Below are 25,178 nucleotides of genomic sequence, written 5' to 3' on the forward strand. Positions count from 1 at the left end.
AGCTCAGGTCGGCTGTAGAGGACTCCACGAAGCCAGAGTCGTTCCTGTCCCTGGGGGTGAGGCGTGGGGACTTGGTGCTGTGCGTGGCCAGGGCAGGGGAGCTCCTGTTCTGCTCCACTTCGGGCAGAGAGCGGGACAGGTCGGGCTTCCAGCTCAGCCGGGCGCCCTGCTCGCTGCTGCTGCCCGAGCTCAGGGACGAGCTCTCTGACTCCAGGTCTGAGGTGGAGCTGGCCCTGGGCAGAGACCTGGATCTGCTCCTCTGAGAGCTCCCATCTTCATTCAGGTTGAAGGAAGAGCCAGGCTGTGCCCTGGGCTGTGCCACGGCCTGCCCCCGGGGCTGGGGGGAGAAGAGGTTTGGGGTGGAGACGTTGAGCCCGGAGTTGATGATGGTCTGCAGCTTGTGGTGAGGATTCTTGTAGGGCCGGAGGCACATGGAGGGCATGTAGCCCGTGCTCCCATTGTACCTGTGGGCAGGGATGGAAGGAACACTGAGAGGAGCCCTTCGACCAGTTTGAACCAAGGGGAGGGAGCAGAGCAGGGCAGGGCCCAGCCCTGTGCTGTACGTGGGGTGTGAGGACTGGGAAACCATCCCTGGCCAAGGACATTCAGCTCAGGGATGCACCCAAATGGCAAGGAGAGGGCAAGCAGCAGCTGCAGCAGGTAACCAGCTCCCTGGGTTGGCAGGACTTTGGAAAAGCCTCCTTACCGGATGAGCCACCAGCCGTTGTCAGAGCTCCTGAGCACCTCCACGACCACCCCGCTGTGCAGAGAGAGCTCATCCGCCTCCTGCGCCTCGTAGGGCTGCACCACGAAGTACAGGCTGCCTGTGGGAGGAGGAGGAGGTCGGATCTGCCCCGTGGAGAAAGTGCCCCTACCCTGTGACAGAGCTCAGCTGTGGGGCAGTGTCCCTGAGAGGGACTGGCTGCTCAGGGACCCCAAACTGAGTGATTTAGGTTGGACACAAGGAAGATGTTTTTTCTACAATGAGGGTGGGGAGGCCCTGGCACAGGTTGCCCAGAGAAGCTGTGGCTGCCCCTGGATCCCTGGAAGTGTCCAAGGCCAGGTTGGACGGGGCTTGGAGCAAACTGGGCTAGTGGAAGGTGTCCCTGCCCATGGCAGGGGGTGGGACTAGATGACCTTGAAAGGTCCCTTCCAACCCAAACCATTCTGTGATTCCATGGCAGAGCTGACCAGAAGAGTCAGAGCTCCAGAGATCCAGGTGGGGACTCCAAGCAGTGGTTAAAGTGGTGAGGTTTTGCAGAACTCATTTTTTGAAGGTGTCCCAGAGAGCCAGGAGCAGACTTACCCTCCTCATTTGAGCTAAAGGTGTTCTGGATGTCCTCGTGGACATCAAGCTCTTCCAAGTACGAGGCTGGGAACCAGGCAATCTGCTTGTCTGCATTTTCCACCAGCCACCACCCTACAAAGAGCAAAACACCCAGTTTTTAACAGCCTGCAAGTTGAGAGATGACCATAATCCCTGGATAAGGGACACAAGAGACAGGAGGGACATTCACTGTCCCCCCAGGTAGGCACACAAGTACAAACACCTGCACTCCTGACACTACCCTGGCATTTGCCGGGCTATGAATCAACCTGCCCCTCCAGCCCTGACACTGAAGAATCCCCTCAAACATACCAGTCATGTCCTTGATTAACACTTCAACAATTTCCTTCTGAGCCACTGTGAACGCCCTGTTCTTGGTGTCCTTGGTTTCAAAGCTCTCGATGCAGCGGTAGCTCTGGGACGCCTGGGGAAGGGTGATGGAGATGGGCTGCTGCTTCTTTTCCCTTCTAAATTCTGATGGCATGATCACAACACTGCAAAGCAAAGTTTCGCATCAAAAACTCAGGTGGAAGGTTGAGTTTAGCCTCAGTTTTGGTAAAATCACTTATGCAGTAGCTTTAGCCACCAGAGACGACATAAACCCAGATTAAAGCACCCAGCAGAACTTCCCTGCTCTGCTGCCCTCTTGTAACTGGTGTTTCTCTTCTACCCACATCCCATAACATTTCTGCTTGGTGAACACACAAAAAGGACAACTCGGATTTCACACCTGTTTTCAGGGAAGGAGGGGTCGAGGTCCTGGGTCTGTGCCTTGAAAAACTGATTCACGTCTCCCCCCTGGGAGATCCTCGCGTCCATTTTCAGCAGCTCCTGGGAGTAGGTTTCCAGCAGTTTCAGGATCTCCAGGCACCTGTTCAGCTTCCCACCCTTCCTGTGCTGCATAATCACACCTTTAAAAGAACAAAGGCACAGTTGGTGTAAGACAACAGCAGGTCTGGATGTCTTTGGGAGCAGCATCTTTTGCCTGAACATGGGGTGTCCTCACCCACCACCCTTCCTGCCCCGTCCCAAACTGTACAGTCACTGTCCCTGCCTCCCTGTCCTTTCTAATAGCTCCTGATACAATTTTTTTAACATCCAAAATTTATCTTTTTTTCACATGTAAATATTTCAAGAAGGTCTGTGCAGATATTTAAAGTGCAATACTAATTTCCCAAGTGCAATTATCTAATAAAAAAGCCTTTCTGGGTTGTTCTAAGTCTGTACTAGACACAATCATGTTGATATAACCCAGTGGTGCTGTGCCAGGAGCAGGAGAGAGCTCTTAACCTGTTCCAGAGGAAAGTCAGGCTCAGAGACTTCAGTTTGTGTCCCCAGTTATGCCTGTCCTGTCCACTCACATGTTTGTTGGTCCATCAGAGATTTATTCTTACCTTTAAACCTGGGTAAACTCCTGAGGGAGCCACTCTCCATGGGGAATTTTCTCTTCAGCTCTTTCTAAAAGAGAGAAGGAGAGAACAGTGATTCCTCACAGCCCTGACACACAGCTGGGCTCCTTTGCCTCTCCAGGATGGGAATCCTGACATTCCAGGAACTGAAAACTCACTTACATGGAATTTCTTAAAGTCTTCAAATGTCCGGTAGATGAGAATGTTGTTCTGGTCTGACCAAGTCACAAACATCATGTAGTTCTGGGAAAAGAAAAGGGAAAAGAAGTGCAATTTAATCACAGTGTTCCATCTGAGATGCTTCCAGGCAATCAGCGTTTGCCACGAGCTGTGGGTTAGTTCTGGCTTCAGGCTGAGAGTATCACATTAAAAAATTCAATTAAACATTAAACCCACAAAAATATTTCCTTAAATTTAAGGGTTCCAAATGGATAATCATAAATGAAATCAGGAGGATTTTATGGTGCTATGACAGAAAGAGAGCAAAATCCAAGATAACAATTTTCTTACAGTATTAAGCCCATTACAAAAATCCCTTTGTCCTAGATCCCAAGGCTCCTAATCCCAACACTGTGGGGAATGAGCAAACACATCCCTAGAAGAGTAAGTCCAAAGCCCTCTAGTTTCCTAATTTATAATATATTTCAGGAGGAAATAAAAGCCAAAAATTATAAAAATTAACATACCTTCTGCTTTCTGCATTGCATGAAGCCAACAGCCTTCACATCCACGGGGTACCTGCTGCAGCTCATCTTCCCCACGCCTGCTCCTCCCTCACTGGCAGCTGGAGGGATGTGTCCTGGAAGGATGGGAGCTGGAGGGATGGCAGCTGGAGGGATGAGCTGGAGGGATGTGTCCTGCAGGGATATCCTGGAGGGATGGGAGCTGGAGGAATGTCCTGGAGTGTTGTGCCCTGGAGGGATGTGTCCTGGAGAGATGTGTGCTGTGCTGGAGATTGCAGAGCTGTGGCTGCAGCCAGGACTCCCCAGGTTAAATACCCTGGAGCAGGAGGCAGGGCACAGGCGTTCCCGGCCTCCTCCTCCGCCCCGCCCCGCAGAAATTCCGTAGTTTGGCAAACTACCGGGTGCCTTTTAACTTTTATCTTTCCCCCTGCTTCTAACACGCAAATAGTCCCGGCTGTGGCAGCAGGGACAGAGTTCAGGGAGCCGGGGAGCAGATCCAGCTTGTTTTATCACATCCCAGCCCGTGCTGGGAAGCGAGCCGGGCCCTGGGTGTGCGGGAGGTCACTGGGGCAGCAGCTCCTGCCCCGAGAGATTTCCGGGGACACACGCAGAGTTTTTATGGCTGTATTGCAGAGAGTTACCTGCAGCCCAGGATGAGCTCACCCCAGTCCCAAAAGCTGATTTACAATGTGGGTTGTCGTAAAGCACAAATCAGGTACCACTTGATACGTGTAATAATTGTTACAAATATTTTTTCTTTATGGCTTTGTCCCACCTGCTGAGATACTTTAAATGGATTTCTGGCAGTTTTACCAATATTTGAGTGCTCTCAGAAATTATGGGAGGTGCCAATGCCAGTGTTGTCATAGCATCACAGAACGTTTTGGGTTGGAAGGGACATCAAAGACCATCCAACTCCCACCCCTGCCATGGGCAGGGACACCTTCCACTAGCCCAGGTTGCTCCAAGTCCCCTCCAACCTGGCCTTGGACACTTCCAGGGATGGGGCAGTCACAGCTCCTCTGGGCAACCTGTGCCAGGGCCTCACCACCCTCACAGGGAAGATTTTCTTCCCAATATCTGATCTAAACCTGCTCTCTGTCAGTTGGAAGCCACTGATCCTTGTCCTGCCACCACATGAACAAACACGTCCCAGGGCCAAAAGCTCCTCAGATGTAAATATGGGATGGAGACTCAGCTCTGAGCACCCTGAGCACTGTCCTGCATCCAGCCAGGTGTCCATACCCTCCCAGCTCTTCCCAAGGACCAGCTCCACTGCCCAGAGGCACGGAAAGACAGGTAATTCCAGCCCTGGATAGCCTGTCCTCTCCCTGAACCAGCGTGTGCCTGCCTCAGGTTATGACTTGGCTGATGGGCACCGAGTGATCAAACAGCCTTCTCTGTCCTCCCTCTCCCTCCTCTTTGATAAAGCCTAAATTGAACCATTTTATCATTATCATTATCACTATCATTATCATTATCACTATCATTATCACTATCATTATCATTCCTTCTGGATATCAGGCAGTACAGTGAGGAGGGCCTTGCTTTGTGTTCCATGAGCACGTGAGGCTGCTCCCACACAGCAGGATGGCAGCTCCTGGGGGCAAAGGGAGCTGTTTTGTTGCAGTTCTATCTATTGCCGCTGGATATCTGTCCTCCATTGGAAAGGGAAAGTCATCCAGAGAGAACTTTGGTTCTGTGTGTAATTTGGTGGGAAAACCCCTTCAATGGTACCTCCAGGGCACTTCCCGGCTCAGGAAGCCAGACAGGATCTGCTCTGTGGAAAGGTGATGTGAAGCAGCTCCCTGCTCTCCCTAGCCTTGGAATTTGACCCTCCATCCTTCTGTTCACAAAGGGTCCAGCAAAGACACCCAACTCAAAGGGTGAGGATTTTATGGAGAGACGGGAAATCACTTCATCCAGGGAGTGTTATTAGAAGGTCCCAGTCTCCAGGGTGGCCAAGAGGGCCAAGCTCACCTTCATGTGGCTCTTGGAAATATCCAGGACCAAGACTATCAACAAAGCACCTTGGATTGGTTTCCTGTCTCAGAGCAGATGCAAACCACAGTGTATTTCCAAGAGTGTAAAGGCTTAAACATGTTTATCCTGACTGGGAAAAGCCAAAGACAAGGAAAACCTTGGAGGAGCTGCAGGAAGAGGAGATGGGCAGGGAGGTTCAGAGAGGACATTGCTCTGCATTGGAAGATATGTGGCTGTCCTGAAAACAAGAGCAGGAAACAGCCTTGGTCAAAGGCTTTGCTGCGTTTCACCATTCTCAGGGAATTCAAGCAGAAAGGGAGGGGTGGAAAACATAATGGAATGTTACATAAGGGAAGGTTACATGGGGGTTTGCAATCACCCAAGGCTGGAGAACCAGCCATGCAGTTTGGAGGACCAGTTTATGGGAGAGATTGGGTTCACTGGGAGATTGGTGGTGACAGGGGACCTCAGATCAAGGGACATATGAGCAAAACCTCTCCAAACTCAGGAAGTGGTTCCTGAGAAAATGTTCTGCGGGAGCAGAGCAGAGGTGTGGGGAGGGAGGAGAACAGCCTGGCACTGCTCAGGGACATCAACCCTCCAGTTTCATCCCAGAGGGTTCAGCTCTGGGCTCTGCAGATGTCACGGCAGTATCAGTGCCCCATCCTTGTCAAGGCTGATGTCACGAAACTGTTCCTTGGAGAATGACCTGATGAGTCAGGTCAGGTTAGCCTGGAGTGACACTACCCATGAAACCAGAGGCAGGGATGGCCAGATTCCCTCTGGAATCCTCAAGTGCTCCTCAACACATCCTCCACAACAGCCGGCCGTGCCAGGGCCATTTCTGTTGGGAAGGATGCATAACCAACTGGAATAGGCCATTAATTCCACTTCTCTGCTGGATACATTTGAACTTATACAAAAACAAGACAAAACATCATTTTTTAGACATTATTAAATTTACTTTTTGAGTTCTACTACTTCCAGATTATCCTGCCATAAATCAGGGCCTCCTCATGGGTAATTATTAACAGAAGGGTAGGAGTGGTCTGCTCAGAAACTGTGACACTCCTCAAGTATTGCTGGTCACTGCTGTTTCCTCATCAATTTACACAGCTTTGAGGGCAACAGTTACTTTTGTCTTTATATGTTTTACAAGGCACCAAACAGATCATAAATGAACAGGTAACATGTGGGAGTGCACTGCCTGGCTTTACTAAGATGGAGGAAACGCAAGTTTTCCTCCATAACTTCCGTGAGTTTTCATCCTGCTCCAAGGGAGCCCTGCCAAGGTGGAGTTCTGCCTCCTGCTCCTCGAGGAGCATCACACCAGACTCCCTCCCCCAGGTTGCCCATGGTTGGGAACACGGGGTGGGTCATCCAATGGCTCCAAGGACACCCAGGGTCACCGGGGCTGTCCCCCCTGCTATTCCCATCACAAGATCAGCTTCCCTTCCATGACAAATAAACACTGACAATGTGTGGGACTCTGCATCAGGGATTTCTCTTTCTATGCCCAGCACAGGAGAGGCAAAGGGAGGGAAAGGCCTCAAACCACCCTCAGGACACTGGCTGCAAGGAAGAGATATGAGAAGGCACAGCCAAGGGGGGCCCTTGCCTGGAACAAGGCCTGTAGAAAAGCTCCATCTTCCCCTCCCTCACTTTCAGGATCAAAACCTGCCCTTTACTGTTCTTGAAGGTCATCTGTGATGACACACGACCTATCAGCACCTTTAATGAAAACCCCAGCTGCTAAAAGCTGATCTTAAGAGTACAAAGAGGGTTTAGACTTTTAATAAATTGAGAAACAGACCCTTATTTAAAAAGAATAATGAAACCCCAGACACTGGAGTTGACAAAAGTCTCCTTCACCTTATGAACAAAGGAAGCGGTTGAACTTTCACACAGGCTGGGATGAGAGATTTTGTAGTATCTAAACAAGAAGAATGTATTTTATTTCATCCTAATTTCAGCAGCTGCTGCAGGCTTTAAAGCATTTTTCTGTGGCCTGTGGGATCTGGTTCAGCAATCCTCAGAGATCCTATGATTCCATGACTGTGCTTGTTTTCTACAGACCCTTATTCTGCCCTTTCCATGAGCAACCAGCACATGGAGAGGGGATGGTTCTTTGGACACTTTCATTCTCCTCTCTGTTCCAAGCCTGTCTCTGCTTTCCTCTGCCACGCTCCCACCTCAGCACAAGTCCCACTCCCTTTAATCTGCAGTATCCTGGGATGGATCATTCCTGGGGCATCCCTGGTTATTGCCCACCAGGACTCAGTCCCTGCTCTGGATCACTGACAGCTGATATAAAATCACTGCATCCCATCAAACTGCCTGAAACCTAGCACCAGAGGGCTCCTTTTCCATGAAAAGCCCTTGGGATGCAGCTGCCCAGCCCAGGGGGAGCCCTGCCTGTTGTGGGAGGTTTGTTTGCTGCCTGGGGTGTGTCAGATGGGCTCTTGTTTACCAAGCGCTTGTTGCAATAATTTCACAGCTCCTTTGTAAAAGTGGCATATTTTCCTGAGGTCATGCAGAGGACAGAAGTGTGATTCAAGAGAGAATCTTCCAGAAAGGGTAAGAATGTAACTTAAACCACTGCAAGAGAAAGTTTCCTTTCATTGCATCATTTTCTACAAAAAAAAAAAAAAAAAGGTGTTTGATGAGTGTGTGGTCCAAGGTCAGCACAGTGAGTGAACATGCTGGGACTCAGCCATGGGATGTGAAAGGAGATGGAAGGCAGGGTGGAGTTTCCAAGGGGGTTCAAGGCCTGCCCTGTGTGTTCCCAAACCCAGTGGGGGAAAATCCCAGCACCGCCAGTACAGCCAACAGCAACTGCAGCAAGTACCAGGGAACTCGGGAAAAATCTGTTCTTACTTCATGATAAATATAGTAAAGTGATAGGAGACAAGATCACCGTGTTCCTTCCAGATTAGTCAGAGAAGTGCTCGTCCCACTCCTCCCCTTTCCTCATTCCCCACGCCATCGATGAGCAGAGCATGCAAAGTGCCTCATCCCTCCCAGGGATTCCACCAGCAGTGCCTCCAGTCAGAAGTTCACTGTATTTCAGGGCAAAGACAAGACCTTTCTGTTCCTTGCCCCCTTCAGAAAACAGGGAAAGCAATATTTAAACTTCTCTCAAAAGCCTGGTGGGGAAAAGAGTAATGTGGAAGGAGAATTAAGTTCATTAATGATTAATTCTTATCAAGTCAACATAGCACCTGTTATCTGAGAATAATCTGTTCCACTGACTGAGACTTCTCGTTCAATTGCTTTGACTTACTTCTGGAAAAAGGAATCACCCCTAATCAGAGAGATAAGGAAAAGGAAACATCAGGGGTACCTGTCCTGTATGGGACAAGTGATTTTAAAAGCTCAGCCCTCATAACAACAGGGTCATTCATTTTTAGGAGGCAAAACCGGGAGTAAGATAAGGAAAGACCCTCAAAATCCACACGGGAAACAGCTACAACATTTTTAATGGACTTCAAATAGCATCTCCTTCCTAAAGCAAAGGGTTCTGCCACCGCCGGACATTTTGTGGTTTATTTATCAGGAGCACAAAAAGAAATCCCCAATTTTGTTGTTTTGTGCTCAAAATGCATGAACTGATTCCAGGGATGCTCAGAGGGAGTCTGGGAAGGAGGAGACAGACAGGAGCACGACACAAGTAGGATTGGCTGAACCAACCTGCAGAAATAATTTGGGTTTCTCCCTATCCCTGCCATTGCCAATACATACACCACTGCTCCTGGGTTCTCATTTTAATCAGCAAGAGGATCCACACATGAAAACAGCACAGATTTTAAAATGATGAACTGCATCCCTGGGTACAGACCAGGGCCTCGGTTTACCCCGTGCTCAGTCGTACACCTCAGACTGCTCTGAACACATCTCAGTGGTTCTGGATGGATCTGAACAGAGATCAACATCCCACCCGTGGCAGTGAGGCTCCTTCCTCACGACTGGGACATCAATTCACGCTTTTGAGAAAGTTTGCAGGTGATGTATTTCTTGTACCCAAGCAGAACTGATCACTATGATTCACTTACCTGGAAATACACGTCATTTTTTTCTGCTGCTGTTTCCTAGTTGGCTGTAATTTCTCAGACAACTGCGTGACTAATTCCTGGTGCTGGCTTGTCACTGGTTGGACTTTAGGCTCAACTCCTTACGTGTAAATACAAGTCAGCTTCCTGCTGGTGTATTCCCCTGGAGAGGGAAACAGTTACATTCAAGTGGAACTACCTAAAAACCGTCACAAAAAACGTGGGAAGAATCCTGAGAGGTACAGGGTAAAATTTTCCCCTCAAAATATCACAGAATCACGGAATGGTTTGGGTTGGAAGGGAACTTAAAGCTCATCCAGTCCCACACCCTTCCACTACCCCAGGTTTCTCCAAGCCCCATCTAACCTGGCCTTGGACACTTCCAGGGATGGGGCATCCAGAACCCCTCTGGGTAACCTGTGCCAGTGCCTTTATTTAAAACTTTAAAGAAATTACTGAATAGTCAGTGGTGTTTAGGTTCCCAAATGCTGAAGGCTGTGAGAATATTAGTCCTTTTCCTAACCTACAAATGAGCATCCTGGGGTCACTGCTGACAAAAGAGCTGTGTGAAGTCTCCTTGGGATCATCCCTCCTTGTGTCTCCTCTCCTTGGAGCCAGCCCTCCTTGAGGCCATCCCTGCTTTGCTCAGGGGCTCTATTTAAGCTGGAACCTTTGCTTTGCTGAAACCCACTGTGGGGATCCCTGTGCCATGGCTTTTGCAGGGCTCAGAGGGCCAGGGAGGGTGTCCAGCCCCATTCCTTCTTCCTTCCCCAAGCCCCCACTGTCAGCTGCCTGTTTCCAAGCACTTGCTTAGCACGTGCAAAGATAAGAGCAGCAGATCAAACAGCTCTTCCCCTGAGAAAGGCAAACACACCTTTTCGTTTTCTGCAGCTCAGGTTTTACTGGTGCTTCCTGGTAGTCACTGTCATTGCCCTCTGTGTAATTCCATTCCAGGCACGGATTCAGCAGCTCTTAGGAATGAGGCACATACTCAGGAAGCTGCAGTGAGCCGGGTCTCACAGACCTCAGTGACTGAAAAACAGGGGCTCTGTTGGCAGCACCTGCAGCAGGAGCCCTGCAAGGAGCCGCTCTCAGCAGGCACCTGGGCCGAGGAAACCTTGTCTGGCAGGGCAGGATGGAGCCTTTGCTCCCTGCCTGGGAAGCACCAGCTCCTAGGAGGGATCATGGAATCACAGAATGGTTCGGGTTGGAAGGGACATCAAAGACCATCCAATTCCCACCCCCTGCCATGGGCAGGGACACCTTCCACTAGCCCAAGTTGCTCCAAGCCCTGTCCAACCTGGCCTTGGACACTTGCAGGGATGGGGCAGCCACAGCTTCTCTGGGCAACCTGTGCCAGGGCCTCCCCACCCTCACAGGAAGGAATTTCTCCCTAATATCCCATCTGTGTCAGAAGTTTGTTTGGTAACAGGCCCTACCACATTCCAGCTCCTAAATCAGTGCTGGAAGCAGAAGGTCAGGTGGGTTAGGGATGTCCAGGGGGGAGCAGGAAGGAATGCTGCCATATCCTTCTGCTCTGAACCACATTCCTTCCTTTGGATGGAATTAATTTGGCTCTGAGCTCAAATTCAATTAGAGACAGTAAAGTGAACTTCCTTGCTCTGATTTGAATCTGACCATCTCTCCTTTTTTCCCTTTGAAATCCAAGATGATGTTAGCCCTGAGGGCAAACAGACAAAATTGGGAGCACCTCTCCCTAAAGATTCAGCTCTGCTCCTACAGCTGACCAGGAAAGGAGCAAGGGGAGCAACACTGAGCAGGGATCTCTGTAACCAACAGCTTCTTTCCAGGTTATGAGCTTTTTATTTTCTAATAAAAATGCTTATATTTTAACTAACTTCATAAAATAAATCACTAATGAGGAAGCAAAGTCTGTGAACTGCTAAACCAGGAGATTGCTGCAATTTGAAAACATTTCTGCAACTATTTAATTGCTTGAAGACCAAACAATAAAACTGTGTAGGAAATTCCCTGGGTCTCTATCTTTTTTCCTGATTTTACAAAACAAATGAGGTCGATAGCATCATTTAAAACATTTACTGGCGCTTAAGGAAAACAGATATAAAAATGTTATCCCCACTGGACCTTTCCTTCATGTGTGAAATGTAGCTTTATAGTTGTTTAGAACTGTAGACAAAGCCATTCCAGCAGTTCCTGTCAGTCACTCACCTGGCTTCTCCCTCCCTCCCGAATATCAGCAAAGAAATGTTCTCATAAAACTGCAAATAAAATTTTAAAAAGGAGCACTGGTACATAGGATGGAGATCCAGACCATCAGCTCAGCACTCCACAGAGCAGGAAACAGCTCAGCCATTTCCACCCGAAGCACACCAATTGTTGAAATCTTTTTGAAGGCAAGTCCTTGAGGGATTTCTCTAAAATGATGCTTTTCCTACCAAACATTTACACCATGCTGTGTTGAATATATCATATATACACATATTTATTTACATATAAAATGATATTTTGGTCCATCCTGGACATACATTTATTTGTGTTAAATAAAATAATCATATTTTTCACTTGACATGAAGAGGAGAAAAGTGGGAGTGGCTACAAAATTCACATTCTAGAGCACATTTCCCACAGTGGGAGACTTATCTTGTGATCCCCAAACCTCTAATGGCAAGCCAAAAAGAAGGAAGAGAGGAAGTCTGTGCTGGTCTCCAAGCTTTCATCCTCTGACCCCCATCAAGAACTCTGTAAGGCCACTGTGTCTCAGAGGCTGGATGCAGGATGTGCTGCAGGTGGTCACATCTGCCAGACTACAGGATAAAGAAAAATCAAAGTGCTTTTAACATAGTGCCAAGCCACAGCTAATTAACCTTTCCAACTGGAAAGACCCAGTTCTGGAGCTTGATGGGTGCCAGACCATCTCCCAGGAGCTGGGTCACCATCCCCATGTGCTCACAAGCCTGTGGCTCTCTGGGAATAGAAGGAAAACTGCCAAATGTCCACTCTAGATTGAAGGTCTGGGGCCAGGACTGGGCTCTCCTTCACCCTGAGCAGCCCAACCCCTCCCAGCCACAGGTGAGGGCTCGACGTGCCTGCCCTGGGGTGACACGTGCCAGTGCTCTCGGAAAGAGGAAAATCTTTCCTTAATACAGATTAGCACGTGACAGGTGTTAAAAACATGTAGGATTTCATATGGGTGTGTTCCGATAGAGATGCACGACTCGGAATCGAGTTATCCACTTGTTTGTTCATTAAATCGCACTGTTGATTGTATGACTGTGCTGGAGATAATGCTGAGGTGCCACTGGCACGTAGGAGAGCTCTGCCACACACAGTATGTACATACTAAAGAATCCAAGAATCCCAGAACAGCTGGGGTTGGAAGGGACCTCTGGAGATCACCCAGTCCAACCCCTGCCCAGGCAGGGTCACCTGGAGCAGGTGACACAGGGACTGTCCAGGTGAGGTTGGAATGTCTGCAGAGAGGGAGACTCCACCACCCCCTGGGCAGCTGTTCCAGGCTCTGCCACCCTCCAGGGAAAGAAGCTCTTCCTCATGCTGAGGTGGAACTTGAGTTTTAGTTTATGGCCATTGCTCCTCATGCTGTCACTGGCACCACTGAGCAGAGCCTGGCACCATCCTCTGGCACTCCTGGAGATATTTGTCTGGTTTGATGGGATCCCCTCTCAGCCTTTCCTTCTCCAGGCTAACCAGGCCCAGCTCCTGCAGTCTCTTCTCATGAGATGCTCCAGACCACATATATACATATACGTACATACATACGTACATACATACATATATATATATTTTTGTTTTTGTGCTCAGTTCCTCTGGGAGGAACCAGTCCTTGACATCTTCAGCGGGGACATGGTAGACCTCCCTTCACACTCTCAGCGGGGACAAGGGCAAACCTCTGCCACACTGAGGAGGAGAAGATGGAGACCCCTTTCATACTTCCACTGAGGAGAACCCTGTCCCCATCCCCTTCCACCCTGAGGGGGGGACAATGGCTGAGGCCCCCTCACACCGTCGGCGGGGCCATGGCAGAGCCCCCTGCACACCCTGAGGGGGACATGAAGCCCCACCACACCTGAGGGGTGACGTGAGGTGAAAAGCGGACAAGTAGAGGTGGGAGGCTCATGTGAAAGAAACCCCCCTCCGTGTTCTCCTCAAACACAATATTTAAACACAAAGTTTGCTGCTGTTTTGGTAAAAAAACCTCAAACAAACAAAACCAAATAAGCCCACAAACTAGCACTCGGGCGCGGGCCGGGCAGGGCCGGGCTCCCTCACACCGCCCGGGCGCCAATGGCGCCGCCCCGGCCCGTGCTGCACCGCGCGCCAACATGGCGGCGCCGGTGAGGGCCGCGCGGGCCGCGCGGCTCCGCGGCGTTCCCGGGCACCGAAGCGGCTCCTTCCTTTCCCCTTCGCCGCCCCGCACGGCGCGGCGGCAGCGCGGCGGGAGAGCCGCCCAAGAAGCCGTGCCGAGCCTGCACGGATTTCAAGAGCTGGCTCCGCGAGCAGAGGAAACAGGCGGCCCCGGGCGGCGCGGTGAGGAGCGCTTCCCCGCGGGAGGGGCGGTGGGAGCCTCCCCGGGCACCCCGCGGGCGGCTGGCGGCCCTCAGCCCCTGCAGAGTCCTCTCAGTCCTTCATCCTGCCCCCCCAAGTGTGGGGCTGCGCGAAGGGGCCCGGGACAGGGTTCTCCTCAGTGGGAGTGTGAAGGGAATGTCCATCTTCTCCTCGGGTGTGACGGGAGCTCTGCTCTTGTCCCCAGTAATAGTGTGAGGGGGGATCTACCATGTCCCCAATGAGGGTGTGAGGGGGCTCTGCCGTGTCACCCCCCTCAGAGGGTGTGAAGGAGGCTCAAATGAGAGTTCGAGCTTCTCTGAGAGTTTAGGGGGGCTCTGCCATGTCCCCAGTGAGGGTGTGAAGGACCTGTTCCCCCATCTCACCTTCCCACCCAGCGCAAAGGGGCTGTTTCCCCCCCAAACCCCGGTGTCCTCTCACAACCCTCTCTCCCGCTTCAGGAGCTGGCGGTCGCGGAGGAGAAGGAGCCCCCGCCAGACTGTCCCCTGGACAGTGAGCAGCTGGGCCGCAGCACCTGGGCCTTCCTGCACACCATGGCTGCCTACTACCCCGACCGGCCCTCCGGGACCCAGCAGAGGGAGATGAGGGACTTCATCAACCTCTTCTCCAAGTTCTACCCCTGCGAGCACTGCGCTGAGGACCTGAGGGAGCGGTGAGTGCCCTCAGCGAGTTTTTGAGGATCCGAGGGAGAAGCGAGTGCCCTCAGAGCATTTTTGAGCGTCTGAGGGAGAGGTGGTTGTCCTCAGTGGGTTTTTTGGGTACCTGAGCGAGAGGTGAGTGTCCTCAGCAGGTTTTTGTGCTGAAGGGGCTTGCCAGACATGCTGGGCTGCCGCAGCTGTTTTGCATATCAGCAATGCATATCCTGCATTTGGGGTTTGTAGCTACCTGAACTGGTTTCTTCCATTATTGCATCAATCACAGGTACACTTAGTCAAAAAACAAACACCTGTCCTTGTGCTGTTGGGTTGTCTGTGTCATTTCCAGTTACCAGGACCAGGCAGTGAATGAAGCCAAGCTGCAGCTGTCAGTATTGTATAGATATTTAGTGATAATTACTGTGCTCTCTCTGGGTTCTCTCTGGGACTCTGTGCCTGCTGTGGGTACTGAATTTGGTGATTATAAAGAAGTAACGTTTGTTTCCTCTTCCCTGCTTGCAGATTACGGACAAATCAACCAGACACGAGCACCAGGAATAACTTCTCCCAGTGGCTGTGTCTTCTTCACAACGAAGTGAACAGGAAACTGGGGAAAGCTGAATTTGACTGCTCCCGTGTGGATGAGCGCTGGCGGGATGGCTGGAAGGATGGGAGCTGTGATTAACCTGGAGGGGCTGCCTTGGGAGCCCAACAGACCAATCCAACCCTTGTCAGGGCACTGCAGGGAGACATGAGAGTCAGTGACTGTGCTTGTGTGTGTGTGACACTGAAAGGTGAAAGGAGATTGGAAAACCTTATCCTAATGATATTTTGATACATGATTACACTAATGTGTTACCTGAGGGACTGAGGCCTTATGTTTGGGACAGGAATTGCCAGAAACCTGTGAGATTGAGTCACTGAGAAACTCGGGGAGACCTTTTCATGATGACATTTCCTGATTTTAGGGGCATTTTCTTAGAATTCATTTTCCCTGAACACAGTTGTGTTCTCTGCAGGCACTACCCTGATGTTTTAGAAAAGGCATCTGATTAATTGTAATTTTCATTTCTGTTCCGACAGAGAAAACCCATGGCTGGGTTTAGTGCCAAGTCTGTACCCTCAGATCTCTCTTTCCAGAAACTCCAATGTTTGTTGTTAACCTTGCATCCAGCTCCTTTGATAAAAGGCCTGGGGGCAGGTACATTTAATTTAAATACTAAAATCACGGAGCCTAGATTTTTCATTTTGGTTTTGTGTTTCAATTTATCATGTAAGAGGCCATTGCAGAAAGGGAAACTAAAGCATCTCCTCATCTGAGAAATGGAACAAAGTATCAACAGGGTGAAATTCAGGTGTTTTAAGTGAATTGCTAATTTTCTTTGAATCCAGAAGTGATTTGGTGATAAGTTCAACTGAACTACTTATTCTTAAAGCAAATAACCTCTTTGTTTCTGCTGTGAACCTTTGTCTGGCATGAAAATAGCTCGAGACTGATGACTGTGATGAAGCATAGTCAGCTTTAATTATTCTGAGATTAAATTCTCGATTGGTACTTGCTGGCCTGGCACATACTCTGGTGTAATCCTCAGCTAAAAATCTCTCTAGAAAAGGGCTTTACAAGCCCCTGGAAGTACCTGAGTCCTGCTGAGGACTGTGATGTCAGCTTTATGTCATCTTTATTGCAGAGGGGACTCACAGGAGCCCCTCAGGTGGGTTCCTCGGTGGGAACTGGTCAGAACCCAAACCCTCTGTATTTCCCTGAGTCAGCTGTGCTGCATCACTGTGTTGGTGAGTGGGAATGTCAGACTCCAGAGGAGTACCACTATAAATCAGTTACCCCACAATGCATAAAACACAGGCCTTTATAAAAGGAGACACCTACAGAGTCCAGATCATTTCAAGTTCCTCACGTAGGTCCTGATCTGATCCCTTCCTGCACTTCTGGCTGGGAGAAGTTTGCACAAACCCTGACAACAGCAGGTTTTTTTCCTTCTGTGCTTCCTGCTGAGGTTTTGTTGCACGTTTTAGTGAAGCTTCCTTATTTCACACCCCCCAGCACCCCTGTAACTTTACCCTTGCTTTCCTAGTGAGCATTAACTGGAAATGTTAATGGTGTTGCTGTAATTGGAGTGATGACAGCTCTTGTCTGAGACTTTGCTCCTCACACCTGTGTGTGGGGCTCTTCAGTGATTAGAAAACCAGTAACAACTTTGGAAACACATTGTAATGGTTTTATGGCACAGGCAAGTCCTTTCAAGTCGGACCTGTTAAAACAAGATGGGACATTTTATGGACTGATGACTCCTGAACTCTTTATAAACGTCCCTAAACACAACCCCAGCCAAAGTGATGATAAGGTACTGCAGGAGGTGTGAGATCTGTCTTATGATTGAAGGTATCACTCAGTTTATTAGAAGTGCTCAGAAAATTTTCCTCTCAGCATGTTGAGATTTTTGGAACAAATAAATCCCAGCCAAGATTTGTGTGTTTTTGGTAATAAACTCAGTCCCCAAAATGAAGCACACTGGTATGCACTAGTGGGGAAGGGACCAACAAAAAAGCATTTACTAGGACTGTAGGGAGGAAAAGGAGTGTGAATCCTGCTCTAAATCAGGGGGAGCAGCAGTGGCAACACACAGTTTTGATCACCTTATGTGGTTCAGGGAGGTGGGGGACGTGAGTGGGAGGAAAAGTGTGTCCTGTCCTGGCAGGGGTAGGGAAGAGCCTTAAAACTGAAGTTGGCATCTCTAGCAAATGCTTCCCAAAAAATGAGGCCACCAGCTGTGGCTGCCAGGATGTTTTTAGGGCAGTTTCTGTCTTTGCTAAGTGACCATTTGGTAAAATCTGTGCTTGCACTCTGTTCTCTCATGTTTTTAGCTTGGCAGAAGAGCTTTGACTTACACATTTCTCAGGCATATCCTCAACTCTGTGGACTTGACTGTGTGAGGAGAGGGAGGATTTGTTTTGCTGCTCATTTGTACCACAAGTTTTAATTTTAGGTAAGGAATTTCCACTGGAGATACTTGTACTCATGTACAGAAAATAGTGAGTTCTCTAAATGCACTTGATTAAATCTAGTTTTAAAAATCTCTGTATTCAAATTATATTTCCCGTTGATGTAAAAATAATAAAGCAACTGAGTTCATTCCTGATTCCTTCTCAGTGGGTGGTAGGAAAAGGGATTATACTGTGCTGGTGTGTCTTACCTCTGCATGCCAACATATTCCAGTTACATCCCTGTATATTTATATGTACAGATATATACTGTTGTATTTTAGCTTGATGGCTCAGGTGAGGTTCTGGGATTCTGTGTGGATTGATCAGACAAGGTGGGGCTGCTCCTGGTCCTTTTCTGCTGTGCTGCTGAACTGATGGAATTCTCTGCAGGCCAAGAAGCTACAAAAATTCAGGGATTTTGTACACTGGGTCCTGTCAGGTTGGAGTTTGGTTTTATGTGGGGACTAGCGGGAATTTTGATGGGATCCCAGGATTTTTTTACTTGCTGACAGTGTTAAGGGCAGTGTTGGCGTTGGGAGCAGCTCAGATCTTGCTGATTTGGAGCAGGGTGGCTCAGGACATTTGTAATTTCACCTCCACCACACGAGCATGCACATCCCATCCCATTTCCCAGGAAAGGGAAGCTGCTTCCTTTCCATACGAGGAGCCCTTGTGAGGAGGAGCAGGGCCAGGAGCAGGTGCTGCCTGTGGGGCCTTACTTGGGAGCTGCTCCTGTGCAACAGGTACCTGACTAACCTTGCAGCTTCCCAAATCCCTCGCTGTTTCCATGGTTTGCATTCACAGCTGGAGTTCATTTTTATTTTCCTTCTTGTGTTTTCTCAGAAAGCAAAGAGCAGGGAGCCACGAGGGACTCGTCCCCTCCACGGATGGCAGGCAGAGTTGCTAAGCGAGTAACAGTGCAGATGTTGGCAGAAGCACCACTGTGCCTTTGACATTTTTCCAGGGATTAGCTGTTCCTCTGCAGTGTGTTGGGTGTACACAGTGTCCTGTTTACAGTAAGATTCACAAGAATTGCTTTGCTTCTGTGTCTTTTGCCTCAGCCTGTTCCAGGCAGTGTGTGATGTTCTTCCTGTTGGAGTTTCACAGGCTTGAAGAGGGGAGGGTTTAAATTTTGGGTTGGGTATTTTTTGGTCCCTTCCCATCATCATTGATTTGTTTTTCCATTCCTGGCTGTTCAGGGTTTATGTCTGAATGATGGAGAGGAGCAGTGGAGTATTTTGTGTAGTCAGGATTAAGCACTTCAGTAGAAACAGCCAACAGGGTGGTGTAGAGTCAACTCTTGACTTCATAGGCTAATAGGGAATATAATAAAACAAGGAAAGCAAACCTTGGAAGGCTAAGGAAAACAAAGGAAAGCTCATGGATGGAGAGAAATCAGCAGTTAGAACACAGAACTGTCCAAGGGGACGAGGGTCAGCACTGGGATCAGCTGGGACACTGCCCTGGATTGGCACATCCCACAGGGAAGTGTTCATGAACATTTATGCTGATGCCAGGCTGGCTGTCACTCAGTTCAGGTGGCTTCTGTGTCACTGCAATGTGCTTCACAGGGAAAATTTGCTTTACAGTTCACCAAGCCAACAGCAGAGGGCCACAGAGGATGGATTTCATTGCATTTCCGTTTATTTCCTTACATTTCCTTGACTTCCCCATCTCTTACTCTTCTCTAGAACAGACTGCTCCAGATACCACTTTTTACCTCATCCTAATCCCTTTCCTGTGATTTTGGGAGGAGATTTTGGTACTTTCACTTACTTTTCAAACTACTGTGCAAACCTCTTGTCAAATTACCTAAGTGAGGGATGTTATTTCTCTGCCTGCAGCTGAAATCTGCACTTGGAAGCATAATAAAAGACTGGATTCTGTTTCCAGCATGTTGCCTACCTGATCTTCAGCCCATAGTTGGTCAGATATGGAGAAGTTCTGGCTCTTTTTGACCATTAAAAGATTGGAAAGGGTGAATTAACTTCACTGGATAATTCTGTGACAGTGACTTTCTTAACAGGGGCTTGTGCACAGACCAGACATGGGTACAGGAACAGCAGTGATGAAACAGGGGCGTTTCCAGTCAGAGGAGGGATCAGACTTCCTTGGAATGGTTGTCACCTGCTCTGGAGGCTTTATAGAGGCAAAAGGAAGATCACAGGACAGTCATGACTCCAGCAAAGCTGTTCCTTTGGAGGTTGAGGGATGCAGCCCAACCCTGCTACATGGAAAAGGTAGGAAGAAAACCCACAGAGTTTCGTGGGAGCTTTGCTCTCTCACAGATTAGGAGATCTGTGAGAAGGAAAACAGCTGAGTTAATTTAATGTCTGTCCCACCAGGCAGCTATTTCAAAGCTTCCATGTCTCCCTGAACACCAATGTCAGGTGTCCCAGTTCTGGATGGTGCTGGATGGGCACTTGCCTTTTCAGTTACAAGAGTGGTCAGGCAAAGCTGGGCTTTCCCTGCTTCTTCCATCCCTGACATCTGGCCCAAGCCACCAGGAGTGCAAAAAAGTGGATTCAGTGACTGTGCCTCCTGTCCTGCTGCTTAGATGGGGTAAAAGATATGCAAAGTGTGAGACAAGGCACATGGCTGGAGACTCCAGAGATCAAAATTCAGTTCTTGGTCACAAGCTTCTTGCTAGACACAGGTAAATCACTTCATCTTCTGTAGCCACACTTCCACTTCTGCAAAATGGGGATAAAAATAGAGTTTCAGCAGCCTTTGCCTGTGTTCCATATTTAGATGAAAATCTCTTTTAATGTGCTTGTGCTGCACAGCCCTGGGCCCGAGAGTATTCACAGTTATAAAATAACTCAGCTCCATCCATCCCACAAATCTCCTTTACATCAGGTTACATCCTTCTTGTGAGTCTGAGGACCTGTTAGTGTTATGTTCAGCTAAGAAATTAAGCTTTTCATGTTTTCAGTATAACACTGCAAACACCTCATTCATTACACAAACACTGTGGCCCTTTTTTCCCCCCAGGAAAATTTTGGTTTGTGGTGTAACACGAGCAGAAATGGCACTGCCAAAAGGGCTGAGCTGGGAGAGCTCTCCTGGCAGCAGAACGAGAGCTCAAATCAGAATTGTGGAAGCCCTTCATGTCTGGGCACGGCTTGAGCTGCCCTGTGCCCTTGGACCTGCCAGCTCTGCTCCCCTGGTGCCACACCTGCGGGGAGCAGGGGACAAGCACCAAAGCCAGCTGGGTGGTCAGGCCCTGCACGAGGGGACTGGTGTGGTCCCAAGGAGGCCGGTCTGGAAAACCCCAAGGGATCCTATTCCCCTTTTCCAGCAGAGTGGTGAGCAGTGGCTGAATCAGATTAGATGACTGGTTTGCCAAAACCCCCAACCGTTTGACGCTGTGGAATATTTGGAGGAGAAGCAAACACCGAGTTGATGAGCCGTTGAGCTCATGGGCAGGGGCACGGTGTTGTCACCAGTGTCACAGTTGCACCACTGAGAGGCATTTCAAAACCCCCTGGGGTTTTGTTCAGTTTGGGTTTTATGCAAGCACTGAGGTATCAACTCTCCTGTTCAAAGCCAGTGCTCCCTCAGTTCGCTGAGTTCTCTTATCCCAAAGTTCAGTGAGTGAAGTTTTCCACGTGTTTTTCTGGCACACTTCTCCTGGGTTTATCCTTGCACAGTAACTGCTGGATCCCACCTGAGAAACGGCTGCGTCTCACAAGTGGATGAGTAACCAGCTCAGAAATGATCCTCCAGATATTTTTGGATCTCTTAGGGTGGAAGGCTTCTAGGGCTTTCTAGTGATAGTGAGGTAAGGTGTTACTCACCAGGAAGTCCATTCTCTCTGTCATTGGGCACTATGGATTTCTAAGCTCCTCTCAACACTTCCATGAGCTCTTGTTTTTCTAAGGGCTGAAAGCAGCACCAGCCGAGCTCTAATGAATGGCAAGCAAAGCACTTCGGAGCAACAACTAAATGAACGTGTCTCAAAGTGCTACTTCAGGCCTACTGCCCAGGGAATGTGAAGGACAAGCTGTTTTCCCGCCCACACCCGTGCCAGAGCTGGGTCAGACCTCGGGGAGCTGCTGGAGTCGGGCTGGGAACGTGGCTGGAGCCTGGATGGCTCTCTGGGGCTGGCACTGGGTCCTGCACACCGGGATTGCTGAGCCAGAGCAGCTGCACTCCAAGCACGCTGTCAGAGCTGCTCTGAGAACAAGGCAGCTGCACATTGCTATTCCCACCTGGAGCACCTCTGGGGTCCCCACCACAGGGAGATGTGGACCTGTTGGATGAGTCCAGAGGAGGCCACTGAGTTGATCACAGGGCTGGAGCCCCTCTGCTGAGCTGGGCATGTTCACCTGGAGAAGAGAAGGCTCCAAGGAGACCTCAGAGCCCATTCCAGTCCCTAAAGGGGCTCCAGGAGAGCTGAAGAGGGACTTGGGACAAGAGCCTGGAGTGATAGGACAAGGGGAATGGCTTCCCACTGACAGAGGGCAGGATTAGATGGGATATTGGGTTGGAATTCTTCCCTGTGAGGGTGGGGAGGCCCTGGCACAGGTTGCCCAGAGAAGCTGTGACTGCCCCATCCCTGGAAATGTTCAAGGCCAGGTTGGAGGGGACTTGGAGCAACCTGGGCTAGTGGGAGGTGTCCCTGCCCATGGAATAGGGGTTGGAACGAAATGGTCTTTAAGGTCCCTTCCAACCCAAACCATTCCAGATTCTACAACTATTTTATTTCAGAGCTGTTAAGTAGAAAATATATCTGATTGTTTTGCCTGCCACATCAGGAGCATCCTACTGCCCCAGAGAAAATTCCTTTGGTCCTGCTAAAGAAAACATATTAACTGGTCTTGTCCATTATTCAGCTTCTTACGGGCCAGGTCCCAATCCTGGCCCTTGGCTGAGTGGGTAGGGCTGACCTGAACAGGTTTTGAAGAAGGAGAAAGCCCCCCACCTTGTCTCCTCCGGGTTGTCATGTCCATGTATTTACCCCTGAGTAAAACCTGATTGCTTTTTTGTGATGAAAACAAAGGTTAAGAAGTCAGCATGACTACAAGAAGCAAGAAGCAAATCCATACCTTTAATTAAACTCCTGTAAAATCGGAACACAGACAGATCTCAGGCACTTGTCTGTGTGCTGCTGTTTGTTCCCTGTCACTGAAATCCAGGGGGAGTGGTAAATGCAGCCAGAACTTGTTCAAACTGAACTGATGCTCTGGAAAGTGCCATTTCCAAATGCTGCTGTTCTCCATTTGATGGGGAAAATGTCGAAGGTGCAATATCTGTCCCTGTTATTGGCTGGCTCTGTGTATCCGTTGATTTGCAGCAATAGGAAGTGAAACAGAAAAAACAGTTTGTGTGTGGGCTGGAGATACGTCCTGAGCTTTATCTGTGCTGTAGCAGGGGAAGAAAACTGGCACCCCATGACGTGAGAAATGATTGTACAAACACTGCACACAGCACAGGTTGGAGGGATGAACCTTGAAGAAAGGGGAGAAGTTTAGGAGCAGGGATATCAGTAGGGACCTTGCCTGATGCACCATGGTCATGCCTGGAAGTGTATAAGCCACGTTTTTGTCTGGAAATGGTGATGATTTCTTCTACAGTAACATCTGAAAAGTTCAGGCAGGGTCCTGGTGCTTTGTGCTTTGCATTGTCTGAAATATCCCTGTTCCAGCTGGGACAGGTGGGCTGGGCAAGACGTTTTAGAAAGGGGGAGAACTGAAGTGTCTTTCCCAACATCATGAGAAAACCAGGAGCAGATCCCAGAGGTCCAAATGATTCCCTGTGCAGTAGCCCCAGGAACATGCTGCTTCCCTGGCACTGGGCACCCTCAGGGATCAGGGCAGCCCTTGCCATCGTGACTCTGGGCTGATGGATTCGGGACGGTTTGTTCTCAAAGCATGAAACTGATTTTTGAGGATGCTGGAACAGCTGCTTCTAAACTGCCGAAGCTGATTGAAAATCCCACCTGGGGTAATCCCTTCCAGTTAATTTGGCCTTTGTTCCTGACCTGCAATTCAGGGATGAGCTGGCAATGATGCTCCTGGCACTGGGGTGCAGTGCCTGGCCAGCTCCGTGAGACATCGTGCCAGAGGAAAGCAGGAGGGACCAACCCACCATTGTCTCCGTGGCCATTTCGGGTTTGCATAGTACAGCGTGATGTCTGCTGAGCTGGTGGCACTGAGGAATGAAAGGCTGGGTTCTGCTTTTCCTGCTGGGACTCAGAAATAGGCCCAGAGAGGCGATGACTCACCTGTAATTGAGAAAAACTGCGTGGCATCACCATGAGCTTTAACAGTTAAATCCTGATCCCACCTGCCAGAGAGAACAGGCTGGCAGAGCTGTGACAGGCCAGAATGAGCTGGAAACGGGCCGAGCGCACGGGAATCCTCGGCTGTGTGACAGCCGTGTGTGTGAGGGGCTGGACACACCTGGACACAGGTACCCCCTGTGGTGTGGCAGCGACACTGGTCCCTGCAAGGGGAGATGGAGCTGCAGGGACAGCAGGTGGGAGAAGAGCTGGCCGAGGAGCCGGGAGAAGCCCCCGGCCCCACAGCTCCGCATGCTCCTCCCTGCGACGTTCCTGCAGCTCCCGTCCCAAGCACGGATGATGTCAGAGTTGTCATGGCATCGGTATCTATGGAACCAGGATCATCATCACAGTGCTAGGAAAACTAACTCAGGAGATGGTCCTGGAGCTGAGGGGGGAACTCCCTTCCCAGTAACTGAGGGTTTCCCTCTAAGGCTCTTCTTTTTCCTCCTTCCCACTGTCCATGGGGAGGGAGCAGGACGGGGGCTTGGCCTCCTGCAGTCCCCTGGCAGATCTGGGTGCCCGCTTTCCTGTGTGAGGAAAGCAAGAGCTTAGGCCCTGTCCATCTTCACTTCTCTTTTCTTGCACCAGCTGTGGGTGTGGAACAGCGACAAGCGGCCGCCAAACCCTCCCCTCCGCTCTCAGCTGAAGGTCCCTGTGATCGGCCGTGGAGCCTCTTGTGCCATAGCTGAGCCTCTGAGGGTCCCCCAGGGGGTGACAGCCACCCTTTCTGGGGGATGTGCACAGATAGGGTGTTGTCTGAGGGTCAGTGTCTGCAGCAGAGCTGAGCTGAGCAGTGCAGTGACCTCCCTGTGCTCCAGGCATGGCATCTCCTCCTGCCAACAGCCCGGGCACTGACAGGGCATGGGGCTGCCCTGGCCATAGCACAGGTAGCCCCTGCCATTGCGCGGTGACACTGGTGACAACACTCTGTCCCTGCCTATGCCGTGTTATCCCCAGAAGCAGCACGATGACCACAGGACAGTAATTCTTGGAATAGCACAGTGATGCTGCCAGTGGCAAGTATCGTGGTGTCCCCAGCCACAGCACGCTGTCCCCAGCCGTGGCACGGTGACCATGGCCATAGCATGGAGCCCATGGCCACAGCACAGTGACACTGGCTGTCTGTGGTGCCCATACCCACCTGCCGGCGACACTGTCACACTGTCACACTGTCACTATCACACTGTCACACTGTCAGAGTGCCCGTGCCCACAGCCCGGTGACACTGTCACACTGTCAC

General features: G+C 49.9%; 3 protein-coding genes across 3 annotated transcripts in view; 2 read left to right on the plus strand and 1 right to left on the minus strand.

The window, feature by feature from the left end:
- Positions 1-28: 28 nt before the first annotated feature.
- Positions 29-3,555, minus strand: LOC115308030 (NADPH oxidase organizer 1-like; the record flags this gene model as incomplete). The annotated part of the gene is made up of 8 exons (XM_029965244.1): positions 3,423-3,555; positions 2,899-2,979; positions 2,722-2,785; positions 2,058-2,238; positions 1,640-1,821; positions 1,307-1,420; positions 707-824; positions 29-464 (listed from the first exon to the last, which is right to left on the minus strand). Coding segments are annotated over exons 1-8 (1,242 nt in total), but the record flags the coding sequence as incomplete, so codon positions are not given.
- A 3,068-nt stretch (positions 3,556-6,623) lies between these two features.
- On the plus strand, positions 6,624-18,287 carry GFER (growth factor, augmenter of liver regeneration). Its single transcript, XM_029965246.1, has 4 exons — positions 6,624-6,657; positions 13,791-13,978; positions 14,455-14,666; positions 15,172-18,287. Exons 1-4 carry the CDS (start codon positions 6,624-6,626, stop codon positions 15,332-15,334), a joined length of 597 nt encoding a protein of 198 aa, XP_029821106.1. The 3' UTR covers positions 15,335-18,287.
- A 5,824-nt stretch (positions 18,288-24,111) lies between these two features.
- Positions 24,112-25,178, plus strand: part of SYNGR3 (synaptogyrin 3) — a 16,729-nt gene continuing 15,662 nt past the window's right edge. The window contains exon 1 of the mRNA XM_029965247.1: positions 24,112-24,258. Coding sequence (XP_029821107.1) covers positions 24,112-24,258 — 147 coding nt within the window. The remainder of the gene's footprint in view (positions 24,259-25,178) is intronic.

Source organism: Manacus vitellinus, unplaced genomic scaffold (assembly GCF_001715985.3).
Source record: "Manacus vitellinus isolate BGI_N305 unplaced genomic scaffold, ASM171598v3 scaffold_93_pilon, whole genome shotgun sequence".
NCBI lineage: Eukaryota > Metazoa > Chordata > Aves > Passeriformes > Pipridae > Manacus > Manacus vitellinus.